Raw genomic sequence first — 18,169 nt, 5'->3', positions numbered from 1 at the left:
AAGGAATGGGAGCAGGTCGCAGGAAGGGGGAAGAAGACAGGAAGGAAACGTGAGCAGAGGGTGCCAGAGGAATGGGACCAGTAGGATAACATGAAGCAGAGAAGCTGGGCAGAGACGGGGTCAAGGCTGCTGAGCCGGCCCAGAGAAGGACCTCCTTCCATGACCTCCATGCTCGGGGACTTGGCCGCACATCACTGCAACAATATGGTAACCAGATGCCGTGGGGCCACCACACAACGGAGCACCTTGGCTAGGATGGTTCGTCCAGATGTGGAAATTGGAAATACTGCTCACTCAGCACTAGATGGGCATGACGTCACCGAGCGTGGCTCCTCGGGCATGAATCATGGAAAGGAGACAGCCACTAAGAACTGTGAAATGGATTCAGGGGCGCCTCTTTTCCCAGGACCCTGTGAGGAAATGAGAGAAAATGGAGTCTCTCATGCTATGCCTTGCTCCCCATCACGGTGAAGTGGCCTTGTCCCTGGCCGGTGCCAGCTGTGGCTTGCAGACATTTCCCAACTTGGGCACGTGAGACCGGACACCCTGCCTCTTGAGGCTGGTTTTGCTTTCATCCCCCTGCCAGGGTGCTCCTGGGGTACAGCTGGAGGGAATAGAGCAAAGGGCCCCCCACCGTGCGCGTGTTTCCTCATGGGCTTCCTGTGATTATGAGGGCCCAGTTGCCACGGAAACTGTCACACGAGGAAATTGTCAGATAAGATCACAGCTTCTAGGAATAGGACCTCAAGTGGCTGTTGAGAAGGAGCAGTCAGTGGCTTTGTGTTTAAACTGGACACGGGGTGTGGCTGTTTAAAAAGAAAGTGGACAAGCCTGGGGTGTAAGGCTTAATCGAAATCGCCCACAGCCAGGAGACAGAAGGGGAAATCGAACTGGTGGTAAAAGGTGCTGGCAGGGGAGGTGGGGTCTCTGTGTTTCTTATCAGCTCTGGGGCTTTTATCCAAGAGAAAAGGTCACTGCGCACCTAGTGGGTGTCAGGATCTGAGCAAGCAACTGAGAATGAAAAGAAAGAATTAGGTGGATGGGGTGTCGCCAGCAGCAGGACTGGTTTTTGAGAAAAAGGATGGGAAAGTTCCCATGACCCCGGGAGTCAGAGAAGCACCCGAGGGCACCTGCCACCCATACTTCCTCCTCTCCCCGGCGCTGACCAACCTTGCAGAAAGTGCCATTTCCACCCCTGCTGGACAACTGTCTGCCCCTTAGGGGAGCCCATCCTTTCAGGGCTGAACTGCCTCACTGCCCCCTTCCCTTTGTCATTCAGAGTCCCCTCTTATCACCACAGACCAGATTGAGATCTTCCTGGTCCAGCTACCCAGCTTCCAGGCTATTCCCTCAGCCCCGCGTGCCAGGTGACATTCAGACGCTGTGGGAAAACACTGCAGCCACTCTCCTCAGAGGACACATCTTCCAGGCTTTCAGCTCTCTGTGGTTATGGCAGTGTGGCCATTCATCATTGTCAGAGAGCATTAAATATTTGGTGGAAGACGCTTAAAATTTTCCAGGAACCAAGAACTTAGGTGTTCGCCCGAATCCACACAGCCAGTAAAGCGCTGCGTTGACTCAGCAGGTAACCAATGCCTTTTGTGGGAACACATTTCTACAACAGCACCCTATGGAGTGAGGAGAGAGACGGAGGGGTTTGTCTGCTCTGCCCTTCGCCTTTTGACCCCTTCTGAGGCAAACACGCTCAAGGGGCCTCTTGGGGGAGAGAGACTGCTCCCAGCCCAGGCTGGAGCTTCGCTGGTCCTCACTCACCACCACTTCTGTCATCAGAAAACCCCCCTCCAGGTCTGGGAAAACATTCAGATATATAACCATCCCTATGCCACGGGCACCAGGGCGCCAACCCCTTGTTTTCGAGCGGGGTCCAGGAGGACCTGCTGTGCCAATCGTTGACCCGTTAGTTGTCCCCGGGCAGAGAAGGGAAAGGAGCCACTGGTATGGAAGGATTCCAGTATTTTGGATCCCTGGAACAGCCACAGCTGTGAAGTCAGGCAGAACACAGTCCCGATACAAGTGATGAGCAGTGAAATACATAGGGAACGCCTTCCAGGACTTCGTCTTCCCTGCCTGCTTCTCCCCATGGCATCTGGGGTTCTGTTCTATTGGTTGACAGCTCTTTCCGTCATCACCCTATTGCACCAGCGAGGGCTTAATTTCCCCCTTTTGGCCCATCTGAACTGGCAGGAGAACATGGGCTCCGTTTCACGGAGGAGAACATCGAAGCTTCCAAACCTTAGTGAACCTCAGCTTCCCGTCCCCACTCGGTCCTATTCCTCCAACACCCTGGGGTCCACCTCAGGGGCCAGGTCACCCCCTGTTATGGGAGAGGAATTCAACCCCCTGGATGGTCCAAGGTAACAAACTCTACACAAGAGATCTTTGCTGACCCTTTTGCTACCCCCACCGTCATCGAGAAAAAGCGGGTTGAGGAGCGGCCAGACCCATTGTAAAGAAACAGAAAGTAAGCATACTATGAAATGTTCCCATCTTGGGGTTCAGACTAACCTTCTCCTTCCTGTTAGTTTCCATATTCAGCACTTCTTTTCTTTTCAGCAGTAAAATCATTCTCTGTGGGAGGAGAATTTAACTTTGATGTTTAGAGATGCCCTTTAAATGTGGTTATGGTCAAAACAGTGACTGTGAAAACTCAAAGTCAACAGGCAAAGGTAGATACCACGGGAGAGCTGGAGAAGTATCTAATGGGGACCGTGATTAGCACAAGGCCACAGCTCTGGATTCTGTTACGTGGCATGTCTTTATAGAACACAGAGACCCTCTTCTCTGAACTCATTTAGGCTCATTCCCTTAATTTATTAAACTCCATTAAATAAAGTACTTTCATCTGCAAAGGATTCTAATTCCATTTTCTAGGAACTTGGCTGCCTGCCTTTCCCTGGGTCGCCCGCTGCAGAAGCCCCCTTCCCAGTAAGTGAAGATTTAAGTGGGGGTGGGGAGGAAGGGACAGAGTTCAATAAAATACCTTAGAAATCAGCGAAGCACTTCGAGTTTCCATGGCAGGTCTGGCTCTGTGGCACAGCCTAGGATTATAGTCAGCGGACTGGAAGGAGTTTGGGGGAAGAGTGTAAGTTCTGCAGTCAGGCTACCAGCTGGGTGATGTGCAAGTTGAGGGACTTCAGGCAACTCTGAACCTCTTTTTTTTTTTTTTTAAGATTTTATTTATTTATTTGACAGAGATAGAGACAGCCAGCAAGAGAGGGAACACAAGCAGGGGGAGTGGGAGAGGAAGAAGCAGGCTCCAGCGAGGAGCCTGATGCGGGGCTCGATCCCAGAACGCCAGGATCACGCCCTGAGCCAAAGGCAGACGCTTAAGGACTGAGCCACCCAGGCGCCCCTCTGAACCTCTTTAAGCCTCAGTTTCCTCTTTAATAGTATGAGGATCCTAACAAAGCTCTTAAAAGGCCAAATGAGGTAACGATTATAAGAGTTCCTCGTGCGCTTCAGAGTATCAAATAGTATGTGTTCTGTTTATTCGTTCTAATTTTTAAAAAAGTGTCCTTTTTTCTTTTTTCACATGTGTTTTCTCGTTGTTGTGTAGGGGTACTTCCACTAGGTGGTTGTCAGAAGAGTTAGGCCTGAAGGCTGAGACTGACTCTCCCTCACTATGTGAACCCAGGGAGGTTGGGCTTTGTGCCTCGGTTTCCCCATCCAGTGAGTCCTGGCCCTGATTCCTGCAGCCAGTGTCAGTAACCATAGTTTACTGTAAAGGATACGCAGACAGTCATGTTCTGAATCCTCTGAGTCTGGGTTCTCTTGTTGCTGATTATAGTGATAGGAAATGTTCCAGTTACTATGGCTACATAAGAAATTATACCAAAACTTAGCGGCGTACAACTATGATGGTCGTGGGCATAACCTTCATCTGCAGGCTCATCACCTCCAAGTCTGGAGGTCGACGTTGGTGGGGGCTGGTGGCCTCAGGTCCCTCTCCACGTGGGCCTCTCCATGCATGTAGTTTCTCTGCTTGGGCTGGTTTGGGCTTCCTCGCGGCCTGGTGGCTGGTTTCCAAGGACTGGAGCCCCAAGAGAGACCATGAAGCAGGTGGAAGTCATAATGCCCTTTATCACCTAGGCTTGGAAGTCCTGCAAGGTCACTTCTGCCACCTTCCGTTCATTGAGGCAGTCATAAAGTCCCATCTGGGTTCAAGGGGAAGGGAAGAGAGCTTGTATGCTGATGGGGAGTGGTAAGGATTGGAAATATCATCATGGCCTTTAGGGAAAAGATGACTGGGCAGATATGAGCCCAGGCAGCTCTGGGACTGCGCCGTGGGCCGAGGGGCTGCTGCTTAATATTTGGTGACTGATGTTTTCCATATTCTTCCTTATCCAACTTGTCATCAAGTTTGCCTTCTTTTCTCTTTGTCCACCTGCCCTCTGTGAGACAGAAATAAGGAAGAAGTGGGTACATGGCCGGCAATTAGAGAAGAGAGAGAAGCAAAAGGCTTGAACTAACTAACAGCTTTAGATGTGACTAGGATACTTTAGATGTGACTATGAGCAGACCCCACCCCCCGCCCCAGGCTGGACACCCCCCTTCCCCGCCCCGGCTGCAGAGCTTGCTGATTTCCGAAAACAGAGAAGACAGAGCAGTTTGCTTCCTAGAATCTTGTCTGAATTTTGTATGCTCTCTGGTTGGCAAGAAAAGGGACTTCATGCCATCATGCAAAGAATGTAATAAAAAGCCAAAGCTGGTGTGCTCCCTGCGGTGACCCCGAGATGAGCTTTCCAGAGGACTGGTCCTGGGAGTCAAGTGGCCCCCTGAGCAGGGCAGCAAGCAGCAGGGAACTTGGTGGGGTTGCTTTTGACAGCCCTTTCACACACCTCCAGCAAATCTCATGGGACACAGAGACCTGTGCTTGAAGGTCCAGGGCAGGAGAGAGGAAAAGGAAGGGGGAGGAAACAACGTAGAATTCATGCTTCTTGGGGCCCCATGTCTTGGGTCATTCCCTGGGTGAGCGTAAAAATTCAACCTAACTGGAAGGATGAGCAAAGGAAAGGGTGTCCCCTCCATGGTGGCCTCCAGGACTTTGCCTCCCCTGATTCCGTTTGGTTCATAAGTGTGGATTATATGTGTATTCTTCTGTGGACAGGACCATGGCAGAAATTTCTTTCGTGTGTTCCTGAATAGAATGGGGAGATGGGGGTGCCTGGGTAGCGCAGTCGTTAAGCGTCTGCCTTCGGCTCAGGGCGTGATCCTGGCGTTCCGGGATCGAGTCCCACATCGGGCTCCTTTGCTGGGAGCCTGCTTCTTCCTCTCCCTCTCCCCTGCTGTGTTCCCTCTCTCGCTGGCTGTCTCTCTGTCACAAAAATAAATAAAATCTTAAAAAAAAAAAAAAAAGAAAGAATGGGGAGATGGTCCAGACACCGTCTTAAACTTTTTTTTTTTTCCTACTCTGGGGGTTTTTCCATCTCTGTTTCAGCAAAGCTTTTTCAGAGATGCAATTGTTTGCTCATCATTAATATCAGCCAGGCCGTCATGCGGCAGTGCTCTGACCACATTCCCCTATCACTCAACTGACATGCACACTGAGAACATTTGCCTTAATCTAAGGAAAACAAATTTGGGGAGATACATCTGCTAGCATTTTTTAAAAAAAGAAGAAAAAAAGGAAAAAAAAGATATATATGACAAATTCCAAAATGAGGAAAGTTTTTTTTATTAGTGAATTCACAGACATACACATGGCATTTTTCTGATGTTTATTGCACGTACGATGAATGGCCATATGAGTGGGTACTGGCCACCGTTATTCGAGTAGTTCAGCAATAAATGGCTCTTCCTCTCCCTTGCATGGCTATTTAACATAATGTTATCTGTGCCATCTAGAACCCTCCATTCAGAAGCCAGAAAGAGAGGTCTCAGGCTACAATGGAACAACATCCATGGTTCGAAAAAGAAGAGTGGAAACATTAGAGAAGCAGACTCTGTTCTCAGAAACCCATGGAATTTGCATTTCAAAATCGAACTAGTGTCTCCAAACTTGCTAATTTTGAACCTTAAGCAACTTCCGTTGAAGTAACCCACACAGGGGAGAAGGAGGTCTATCTCTGGCTCTATCTGCCCTCTCCCTTCCCCCGCTTCATCTCACAACTCCAATACAAAGGTCCCAATGCCATCTCAGCATTGGGCTTCTTTTAAACTTGAGTATTTACTATATTCGAAGAACTTTAGACACTTGATTCAGGAAATTCACTTCTATTATCTCATTTTACCTTTATTCAAAATCTACCAGGTGAGATACTGCTATTATCCACATTCTATGGATAAGGAAATGAAGTTCGGAGAGTATACATAAATCACTGATGTGCTAATGTGCAATCGATGGAGCTCAGATTGGAATTCATATCTCTCCAACTCCAAAGATTGGGCTCTAAATTACAATGAACTCAAGAGCTATCCTCAAAGCGCTCACAGTCTCCCTGGGAGGTGACCAGTCAGCAGACCTGAATTTGAATCTCAGGTCACACTCACTTGCTATGTGACCTGAGTGAGTTCTTTCACTTCTCTGAATAGCCATTTTCCCATCTGAAAAAAAAATGGAGGTAATAATAGTGCATCCCATAGAATTGCTAAAAGAATTAAATTGGATTACTTATATAAACAGCATCTCACACTTACTAAATGCTATGATAATTATCTGCTATGACCTCTTTTCAATAATGAGACCACAGGATATATTAAAAGTCATGTCCTAAAGGCATCTCACCCAAATTGGGTAAGGAGCATCCCATACCAAGACAAGTGCCCCATTGGCCATATACCTCTCCTGGCTGCCTGGACCTGCAGGGGATCGTGGGAAGGAAGGTTGACACAGTTTGGTCAGCATATCTATGGGCAAATAGGGCCAACCATTTAGCTCAGAACTCCAGCTGCTAAGCTAGCTGACCTTTCTGAGCTTTCTGGCAAATAGGTCAAGTGGGGTACTGATGTGCTTGGAGTCAAGGGACCATGTGCCTCCCTCTGGGTCTAGGACTCAGTGGCTGAGGGACCAGAGCATCCTGAATTACAGGCCTTGCCTTCCCAGAAATCAGCAGAGCAAAGGAAAGATGCTTCTTAGAACCCAATTACTAAGCCAATCTTCCCAGTCACGACTATGATGGCAAAGGATTAACCTTAGAACTGGGGGCCACACGGGGCTAGAGAGCCCATACCTTCAGTCTTTTTCACTTTGAAGTCAATTTTTATGTAGCTCTAAAGCAACCTGGATTTTAACAGCCTTTAAAAGAATAACTTGTCTTCTGTGTCATGTCCAAAGTCAATAGAAAAAGTGAAATCGTTACCAGCTGAAGGAACTTAGTCACTCTGAGAACGGTTTGTGAATTTCATGCTGAAGGTCTTTCTAAATTCAGTCTCTCATCCCAGAATTAAATTCTTATCAACAAGCCATCAGCGAAAAGTTCTTGAAAACCAACAAGTCCTTCCTGTAAAGAGTTTTCAGTACAAGTAAGAGTTTCGTGTTTAAACTTTTAGAAGTTTGAAGAGTTTAAGTAAGAGCAAACAGCTTTATAAGACATAAAATAGTAAGAGCTGTGCACGTGTAAAAGCTTCAAGTATGGGATCGAAACGTCTACAGCTCAATAGCTTCTCACATGATAAAAGCAGCGCCTTGGTGCCTACACCCATATCCGTTAACCCGCCCCCCCCCCAGTGGCCCCATGAGTCCCCATCGGTGACATGATGCTTCACACAAGTCTGTCAGCCAGAGACACCCAGTGCCATGTTCCCCGTTTGCCTTTTCCTCTAGGCCTGTCCCCCCTCACCACACCCACTGCCACCAAAGCTGTTCAGAGAAGGCTCCCCATCTTCAAGACAGAAGGGTACCTGCCAGGGGTGTGGTCTTGGGATGCTCTCAGCCTTGAATGGCAAAAAGGGGTGCTATTTCCTTTCAGAGACAGTGAGAATGTTCTCCTCTCCAACTTTAAGTTTTCACCAGGGTCTTCGACCAGCTTGTTTGGCTGCCCAAATCTATTATCCCACCCAGCGGCTCTCATCTCTAACCTCCTGCTCTTATTCGGTTTCTTAATTCAGTCCAGCAGGCCAGACAAGGAGTCGCTCTCCTTCATCTTCTCTCTCTTCCCAGCCTCCCCCAGTCACAAATTCTTTTCTCCATACCATTATAAGAAGAAGAAAAAAAGCCCTTTGCTTATCAATGACTGGAATTAGAAAAGAGAGAGAGAGAGTGTGTGTGTGTGCTCGCGCGTACACACTCACCTACCCAAGCAGTATTCTCACTGGGTTTTTGGTTTTGTTTTGTTTTGTTTTTTAAAGATTTTATCTATTTATTTAAGAGAGAGTGAGCATGAGTGGTGGGGCGGAGAGCAGAGGGAGGCAGAGAAGCAGGGTCTCTGCTGAGCAGGGAGTCTGATGCGGGACTTGATCCCAGGACCCCAGGATCACGACCTGAGCCGAAGGCAGACACTTAAGACTGAGCCACCCAGGGGCGCCTGGGTGGCACAGCGGTTAAGCGTCTGCCTTCGGCTCAGGGCGTGATCCCGGCGTTATGGGATCGAGCCCCACATCAGGCTCCTCTGCTATGAGCCTGCTTCTTCCTCTCCCACTCCCCCTGCTTGTGTTCCCTCTCTCGCTGGCTGTCTCTATCTCTGTCAAATAAATAAATAAAATCTTAAAAAAAAAAAAAAAAAAAGGCTGAGCCACCCAGGTGCCCCCTTCTCACCTGGCTTTTAAAAGCTCAAATGAGTCACAGGGAATTATCAGGTAAGGTTCCATAGGGTGACGAAGATCTCATTTACCTTAGAAAATGGGAAGCATCGGACATGCACGCAGGTGCAAAGGACAAAGAAAGGGTGCCCACAGCACAAGGACTGACAAAGTGTACGGGAGCAGGGTCCGCTGAGTGGGACAGCAGGAACAGTTAGCGTTGGGCAGGAGCTGCAGGGGGAGGGAAGAGTCATGAAACGTAAGGGTGAGCAGCTGGGGCAAAGCTGAGTTGTGGGAACACATGCCGATGACAGTTGCTGTGGTCAGCATCGAGTGAGCTCTGGGAGGCATTTGAGCCGGGACCGTGGCAGGATCCATTTACGACTTTCGAGGGAGCCACCTGACCGGGGGACATGCACGGTGGGCTGAATGAGGGCAGAGTGTGCAAGTGTGTCGTCAGAGAGGAAAGAGTCTGAAAGAGAAAGGCAATGGGAAGCCCACGTGCCTGACCCGCTAGACGACGACTAGTCAGGCAGGAGGGGCCCGCAACATTCTAGGGGAAATCAGGGATCTCTCCTCCTGTGATGTTGCCACTTGACTGGAGTATCCTTTGTGAACTACATTCCAAAATGAGTTCAAACCGGTTTAGTGCCCTTTACGACACCTACCCTTTGTCCTGGAAGCTATTCATTCTCATTTCCTTAAGAAGTCTCTCCGTGGTTTGCCACCAGCAGCCCCTACTCTGTCTCATCTGTTTTCTGTTGCTGTGAACCCTGGCTTTGCCAGGGTTTGGCCCCCTTGGACTTGAAATCCTGCCTTCTCTTGCTTCCTGGCCCACTCTCTTTGGGGATCCCGATGGAAGCAATCGCTCCTGCTTCCCCGGAGCTTCACTATCTCCAGTCCTGCCTCTTTCCTTCAATTATTCCACCATCGTTTCCCCTAACCTAGAGGAAGGGAGATAAGAAATTCTTTAATTGGAAACTCCAAGGTTTGTGCATGACTGACCGAGCATAAAGCTACTCTCCATAGTAGAAGACGATTCCTGATTCCTTACACATCGTCTCTTTGTGTAGCCAAACTGGTGAGTGTTCACCTTTCTCCCCAAAAGCACACTTACGGGTCCTAGGTGGTAATGCGTCTCTGCTCCCAGTGTAGAATTTCAGGGACTCAGGCTCAACTCTCTGGACTGATACGATGTCACGCTTTTCAACTTGGAACTGTAACACTGAGGGCCTGGATGGCAACTCAAAACTGGTCTGGGGTACGGAGCCAGGTCTGCTCCCTAACTGACATGGAGAATGGGTCGAATAACCAAAAGACAGAGTGGTTCCAGGAAGCCTAGCTTTCCTCTGAGCATGCACAAGGGCACTAGGTGGAAAATAAAGAAGGATCCCGGCATATCTTAGGTGGGGATCAGGGGACACACACTTGGTGGGGGGATGTGAGCCTTTCAATACGGTGCAGGCAGCTCAGCTTTGAAACGGCCATCACTGGCCCTATCTCTACGATCCAAAGCCTTCTGGTGCAGGAGCAGACTTCCTGGAGTAGGTTCCCGTAATTCTTCCCCGATCCCAGCCGGAAGCAGCCACAGAAGAGCGTTTTTCTTTGAAATCTGGCTGTCCTCCTGCTGGGGTTGCAAATGGCCCTGGGAGAAACAGCAATGGTTAGCTGGTGGAGCTATGTGTAATTTTACAAGTATAGGGAGGGCTTAAGTAAAGGTGGCGTATTCGGGCTGCCATAAGGTGGTGGAAGCAACAGAAATTGATTTTCTCACCTTTCTGGAGTCTGGAAGTCCAAGGTCAGGGCACTGGCGGGCTCTGAGGGCTCTTCTCCTCGGCTGCAGATGGCTTGCCTGCCCCTCTCTGCATGGTGGACTGCATGCGTCCAGATACCCTCTTCTTGTAAGGACACCAGTCAGATCAGATCAGAGCCCACCTGAAGAGCCTCATGTCAACTGAATCACCTCTTTAAAGCCCCTTTCTCCAAATACAGTCAGATTTCTGAGGTATTGGAGTTAGGGCTTTAACATGTGAATTTAAGAGAACAATTCACCCCCTAAGAGAACCTGTTCTCGAACACTAGGAATTCTCATAGCTGACATTTATCGGGGGGCACTAGGTGCCAGAGACTGTTCTGAGCATTGCCCGTACGGTGTTCCATCTCATCTTCACAATGAGAGATTGTATAATTATAGATTGCATAGATCATAAATTAATTCTGTGTTATAGGTTGTTCCCTTCTTTTCTGAAAGGCAGACAACTTACTTTGGTGTGATTATGTGATATAGGGCACATCACACCCCAGTCTGTGACCTCAGGGCCTCTGTGATTTGATGGGGGTTGGCATAGTGGAAGCATCTGATTATGGTGCTTTGGTGGGTGGGAGATCTCTGCCAAGGGCAAGGCTTCCTTTCTTCCATCCAGATCTCCATAAGCCAGACTGCGGGATGGGGCAATATGAGTGGGCAGACCGAGGGTCTTACATAGGGACTCCCGCATCCACCGAGCTGACATTCTGCCCTCGTTCCTAGGCAAGCTGAATCATCAGAATTTAGACAGGAAGCTCTCATCTCCAGGAGTCAGGCAAGAGTGCACGACAGAGCACGGTCCCCAGGAAGGAGGCAGGCAGCCTCCCAACTGAGTCACGGCCGTGTAAGACACACGAGCCCATCCTGGAGAACCCCTCTGAAAACTGCGGGGCATTTCTTCAAGCTGAACACCTGTACCAAGATTTTTCTCATTTAACCCACCTAATCAGCTCTGAAAAAGCTATTCTTATTCCTGTTTACAGATAAGGAAACTGAAATTAGAAGCAACCACAGCCCTGGCCCCACCCTTCCCTTGTGTGACCTTGAGCTGGATACTTAACCTCTCTGGGTGGGTCTCACTGGCCTCACCTATAAAATAAATGCTCACTTTCAAATCCCCCTGCAGCCCGACTGCTCCCCACAGCTAGCCAGAGGCGTTTCTGCTGAGGCCTGAAAGAGCCCAGCGCTCAAGCAGCACCAGAACGCTGCACCTGCGCACTGTGTAACCACTCCTCCCGGCCTCCTGCTCCCCACCCTCCTCTTTACAGACCCAACAGGGAACGTGCTCCCACGGCTCCCCCATCCCCACCCCACTGCCCCAGATCCCTCCTCAGGCAGGGTCAAAGAACCCATGGAGTTTGCATAAGGGTAAACTTGCCCCCCAGAGTGTGAGTCAATCAGCAATCCGGACCATCGCCCTGGGGTAGCCCTGGGCCACCCTGCCAGCTCAGAAGGAGAGTAGGTGAAGAGTGACGCGGGATGAACTGACACTGGGCTTTCGGTCTCCTTCTCTGACCCTCCAGGAGGCTCTGTCGGTGGTGAGCGACGACCAGTCCCTCTTCGACTCTGCCTACGGAGCGGCGGCCCATCTCCCCAAGGCCGACATGACCGCCTCAGGGAGCCCTGACTATGGCCAGCCCCACAAAATCAACCCCCTCCCACCGCAGCAGGAGTGGATTAATCAGCCGGTGAGGGTCAATGTCAAGCGGGAGTATGACCACATGAATGGATCCAGGTAAGCCTCCGGGGTTAGGCACCGCCCGCTGCCAGGTGCGGGGCTGGTGGAGGCTTGAGGCGCGCTTGCTCCCCAGGTGTCTAAGTCAAGCAGATCTGACCTAAGCGGCTTCTGGCGCTCCGGGTGCCTGCAGCAGGTGGGGCTCTGGTGCAGGGCCAGGGAGCCTGAGTCAGTCCCTAGAGAGTTGAGACAAAAGACGGCTATAAAACAGAGGGCTGGGGGTGGAGCAGGGCCAGGCAGCCCACCTCGCCCTCTGAGCCTTGGTTCTGCTCTCAGAAGGTCGGAGTCAGGCTCATGACCCAAGGCAGACACGTATGGAACGCCAATTTTGTGTCAGGCCCAGGTGGAGTCCCTTTTGGGGATAACTTAGTGATAACATACCGTCCCTTGTCCTGTTGAAGATACTTGCCCTCTCTGGGCAGGTCTCAGAGATGACCAAACCATTCTTGCAGTAAAAGTCCGGATGTGATGGTAAAGGTGAACACATCTATGGACTTAGGTGCCAGGAAGGACACATCACACTTGGAAGGTGTATTAGAACTTGGTGGTGCCCAGGTCAGGAAGACTTTCCTTGTGGAAATGCAGGGAGGAGAGCCCAAGGAGAGAAGATTCACAGGAGCGAGGAAGGGCACGCCTGGGGCATGGGTAGCCCAGGTTTCATGCCCTGCTCTGCCCTTGGACGAGCTCTCTCGCTGTCTGAGCGCCAGCTTCCTCCTTTCGGAACTGGGGCTGTGCCTCCTTTCTGAACCTCCTTTCTGAACCAAGCCTTTCTTCATAAGGCTTGTGTCGATGGTTAACTCTGATGCTGTGGAGGAAGGACCCAGGACAGTGCCTAGGACTCAGAAAGTGCTCGATAGTGTTAGCAATCATCCTGAGCCAAGGTCTAAAAGAGAGAAAACATTGGTCTCATTCATGAACTATCGGGCCAGACAATGGGCCTACAGCATAGGGAGAAAAAAATGAAAATTAAGAGAGGGCCCTGACTAGCACGCTAAGAAAATACAAAATTTATTCCACATGCAGATACTGACTTGACATGTAATATCTTCAGAGCTTGATTTCCAGAGCTGACGACCTTTGTATATAGAGGGTGGGGAAGGAAGGGAGCATCAGAAAGATAAGAAGTTAGTGAAATATCCCGGTAAGAAATTATCAAGTTCTGAATTTGAGTGATGGTAATGATTAGGGAAATCAAAAGGGATAGCTACGGGAAGGACAAGTCAAAGGGATAATTAGCGGGGCTGAGTGGACAAATATAGAAGCCTATTTTGGGGGAAGGAGGGTATGAGAGGAAAGAATAAAAAAAAAAAGCCTGGAGCATGCATGTTTTTAGCAAGGACGGTGCCGTTAGCCATGGGAGGTAGGAAAGGAAATGCTTTGAGAAGAGATGTCAATGTTCCCTCTGAGATTCCTGTGAGCAATCAGTAGAACATCCAGATAAAAATGTCTGCTAGGCGTTGGAAACTAAAGCTGAGATAATATTTGGGGGCTGGAACATAGGTTTGGGCATCATCTCTAAAGAGTTGTCACTAAGAGTGGATGAGGTCACTAAGGAAACAAGTCTAGAGAAGGAGAGAGAAGGGGGCGAGCGTGCAGCTGGGGAGGAGACCTCCCCCAGACAACCCCCGGCCTCAGACCTGCCTGTGGGAACACCCAGCCCTACCACATTTCAATCCCACTAACCAGAACCAGCCACTGGGATCCCAGCCACGGTCTCAGAGTCTGGCATTTTAGGAAGGTTCAGAGGTTCTAAGCCAGGAGCATCTCTTCACATAGATGATAAGGGTAATGAGTTCCTCACAGTGTAGGGGGGGTATAGTTTGTTAAACACTTTTTCCATATTATCTTATCATTTGCTCCCCACCATGATGCTAGGAGATAAATGTTGCGATTACATTTTGACATTTAAAGGCAGATTGAGCGCTGGGGGCAGGGGGGGTGGTTGATGCCTTGTCCAAGGATTTAGGGGAGACAAAGTTGGCACCAAAGCTGCGCCTTCTGACTCCTGGCCTGTGGGCTGCCTCTCCGCCCCCTCCCTCTCCGCCCATACCTTGTGCTTTGGGGTTCACGGTCCAGTTGTTGACAGCACCCGACCTGGCAGTGCTTCCCAAACTGGCCCAACCACAGGATGGACCTTCCTGATGCTTGTGGGAAATCCAGATTCCACACTTGGAGCGTCTTTGGTCGGTTGTAGCCTCACCCCAACCCAGACCAGCAACACCTGTCCTGCTAGGCCACCCCAGTAGCACCCTGTTCTCCCCACTTCTGCTTGCCTCCCTGAAGTCTGTTCTTCCGACAGTGGCTAGAGTCAACCTTCCAGAATATTTAACTCTCTTGTGACAAAATCCACAGTCCTTCACATGCCCCGTCCCCCCATCCCTATGAAACCCTTTTTATCCCTCCTATCTTACTCCTTCCTTCCGTACCAGCCACATAAGACTCTGGACCCCAAGCACACTCCTGCCTCAGAGTCTCATGCCTGTGTTCCTTCTCTCTGGAACATTCCTACTCCATCTAGTCATATGACGCTCTCTCCCAACTTGTTCCGGGTCTCTGCCTGAATGTCACCTACTCAGAGGCCTTCTCTGACCACATGATGATTGAAAACAGCACCCATCCCTCTTTACTTTGCACAGATTCTTCTTAGTTCTTCCTGGCTCTTATCACAGCCCTCACTAAACTGTGGGCAGGGCCTTGTTTTGTCTACTGAGCAGTGCCTGGCCCATGATAGGTGCTCAGTAAATAGTTGAGAAATGAATAAGGGAATGATGCATGGCTAACCAGAGTCAAAGGAGAAGATGCTTATTCAAAGCCATATAGGTCATCGGTGTATAAGTCGGGACAGATACCAAGGTCTGCGGACACTGCCTCAGCTCGAGCCTGCGTTTGTGCTCAGGGGAGGCTGCATTTATGAGCTGACCACTGTCTCCCCTGTAGGGCACTCCAACATACTAATCCTGGGCAAAGAGGGCCCCCAAGGAAATCAGTTTTCAGAACCCACTTGCCAGCCAGCCCTGGCCACTGTCACACCAGAGGCCAGTTGGAGGAGAGCCATGTGCACCCCCCCCCCAAAGAGCAGATGTGGTATTTACGTGGCTCTGGTAGCACAGAGCAGCCCCTGTGTTTGATTTGCCTGCCTTGCCCCAGACCATCCGCAGGTGAGAGCCTAGGTGCAGAGGGACGGATGTAGTCTTACCCGCCCTGGGGAAACAAGATCCAGTGGACTCTCAGAGCCATTGGCAGCACCCCATAAATATTCTCCAAGAGCTCACATGTAAGCTGGCCCAGTGGGCAGCAGAGAGCAAGGGTGTTCAGAAAAATGTCTTTGCTGAGGATGGAACAATGTCAGAGTCTATTATTTCATCATGCAAAAAGAAAGGACACGATGAAAAAGACGCCAGGCAATTTAAATCTCTCATCATCGACACTGTTTCCCTGATCCCCTCAGTATTATTGAAATGAATTCCTAACTTCAGATGAGAAAACCAAAGCAGAGTATCTATCCCGTGTGGGGTGTCTTGGCTCATGGACTAGATTTGTGGCATCCAGTGCAGGGGCCACCAGCCACACGTTGCTTTTAAGCGCTTTGAAATCCGAAACGGACATGTGCTCGAAACGCAAGATACACACCGTTTATTACACAAAGACTTCCAAGCGTATGGGGGGGGGGATAAAATATCTCATTAATTATTTTTATATTGATTATGTTGAAATGATCATTTCTTTTGGCTGAATGATCATTTCTTTTGGATAATTTTCTTTTGGCTCAGTGAGTTAATATATTAACATATTTTAATATATTTTAAAATTCATTTCACCTGGGTTTTTTTTTATTTTAAAAATGTGGCTACTAGAAAATTGAAAATTATCTATGTGGCTCACATTGTACCACGGGGCAGCGCTGGGCCAGACGCTGCAGACAATCCCCCTTGGGTTTAGGAGTTATTTCACGCTCATTGGAGACCCCATAGATATTCGTGTCTCTGGAGCAGGTATCCTCTGTGCCCAGAGCTACACTGCCCCTCTTGCTTTTTATCCCAATATTAAGTCATTTGGACCAGGGGCACGGGGTCACGTGGAGAGACTGAGGTCTGGGGAGCTCAGGGAGAGCCTAGCTGGCCCATGTTGTGGGAGGTTTGCTCTCTTTCTTCATATCTTCCTGCCGTGGTTGAATCTGTTAGGATGAGTTGTTCTTGGAACAGCAAGGCCTATAGGTTCTGTGATGTATGTAGACTTCAGCAACTTGACCCCAGGCTGTGGTCTGCAGATAACTCTTAGCTGCATCCTGCCTCAACCTCGGGGATCAAGGGAAAAACATCCCATGAGGGAAAGAGTATTATTTTATGGACGGGGCAATGCAAGGACCTGCTGCTTTGTGTGTCTGGCAGGCAGGACCTGGGTTGGCGTTTGTCTACCCTGACACCCTCTAGCACGGGCCAGCGGGCTCTTGGATGCTCTTAGGAGACACGGAGAGACTTCGCATTCCACCTACAGGAAGATCAGCCTCGCACACGCTGTAACTTCTGCCTCTCTGACTGCAGAGCCGCTCTCTCAGGGGCCTCCTCGGGTTCTGAACCTTGCAGTATGGAGCATGTCACACAAGCTGGGTGGGAAGCTGTCCCCGGGCTTCTGGAGAAGCTGTGAGCACCTGCTATGTAAGAAGGTGAAAACAGCTATGCGGTTAGGGCGAATGGCTAGATTATGGGTGATTTCCTTTCCTCTCCTTGAAATTTGCTTCTCACTTGTTGAGTACTCCTTTTTAAAAACAACAAGCACACATCTAGGCATGGATCCTACAGAAATCCTAAAGTCAACACAGATCGCTCAATGGTGCGTGGTATGCACGCCGCAGGGAAGACACACGTAATAGGCCCTAATGCGACTGCATGGCTTGGGTGGCCTTGGTGCTTCGCATGAGCTGTGTGAATACAGGGAATCCACCGACCGCAAGCCTGGGCTGCACACTTGTGGCTCTCTGGGTCGTGCGCTCTGAGTTGCTGGGGGTTGAGTGGGAAGGTAGAGAAAACATCTGTTATAGGCTGAAGGGGTCATCCTTGGGAGTAGTCTTTGAAATCTTCTCTTACCCAAATACTCAAGCATTCTCACCTTGTTTTAAATTGCTTAACACTTTGCAAGGCCCTCTTGGAAATCACTGGCAGGATTTTTTAAGCAGCGTTCACCGAACATAGGAAAACAGAACGGGAAAAATTGCCCCACGGTGAAACTAAAGGAGGAAGTTGCAGGGTCCACGTCACCTTTGCTGGGGCCTCTCCTGCCATGGCTTTCTGTTGCCCTGAGAGGGAGATGCTCTGAGTCACACGCTTGGAGCCAGCACCTCCTCCCTGCTCTATTGTGGCTGCCCCAGACCCTCTTGTCACCTGTCCCAGGGCTCTCAGCTGCCTGTGGGCCCCAACTCATGCTAGCTGTAAGTGCAGGTCTCAATACAAATTAGCAGCAGTGCGGGCTGGCTGAATGGCAGAACCTCTTCCCCTCCATCCGTGCTCCCCCTCGCCCCCCCTCTTGTTTTCATTGGGCCTCTTCACAGGCGCCAGCTGCCTCATTAAAGAGCAGCCTCTAGGCTGTGCTTCACCTGTACCCACCCTTAGCGTAGCTGTCAAGCCCAATGGCCGCATGCGAGGCGTTTGCTGTCTGCGGGAGGCACAGGGCCCACGAGCTGGCGAACGGAGGGGAGTGTGGCCGGCCAGCGGTAAAGGTACGGCTTTCCTTTCTTTTCTCCCCGAGCAGTCAACGGAGGGCCGGCCTGGGCACGTGTGGTGGTCCAGGGTGGACCCAGGCTTCTCCGAGGGCACCCCTGGCGGAGGGGACTGGCCGCCGGGACAGGGCCTCATTGCAGAGGAGGAGTACCCAAGAGTGGGCGTCCAGACGCATCCGCTTGCACAGCTGGGGAGCAGGTGCCTGCACAGGTGCTG

The 18,169-nt window shown here is 50.2% G+C and overlaps 1 protein-coding gene across 3 annotated transcripts in view; it reads left to right on the top strand.

Annotated features, from left to right (window-relative positions):
• The window catches only part of FLI1 (Fli-1 proto-oncogene, ETS transcription factor), a 120,512-nt gene that overhangs the window by 56,604 nt on the left and 45,739 nt on the right, over nucleotides 1-18,169 (top strand). For all 3 annotated transcript variants that reach the window (XM_040631040.1, XM_040631038.1, XM_040631039.1), the window contains exon 2: nucleotides 12,028-12,239. In XM_040631040.1, coding sequence (XP_040486974.1) covers nucleotides 12,028-12,239 — 212 coding nt within the window. The remainder of the gene's footprint in view (nucleotides 1-12,027; nucleotides 12,240-18,169) is intronic.

The sequence above is a fragment of the Ursus maritimus genome, unplaced genomic scaffold, assembly GCF_017311325.1.
Source record: "Ursus maritimus isolate PB19 unplaced genomic scaffold, ASM1731132v1 scaffold_16, whole genome shotgun sequence".
In the NCBI taxonomy this organism is placed as follows: Eukaryota; Metazoa; Chordata; class Mammalia; order Carnivora; family Ursidae; genus Ursus; species Ursus maritimus.
The sequence above is the reverse complement of the archived record's forward strand: the minus strand, read 5'-3'. Positions and strand labels throughout refer to the sequence as shown.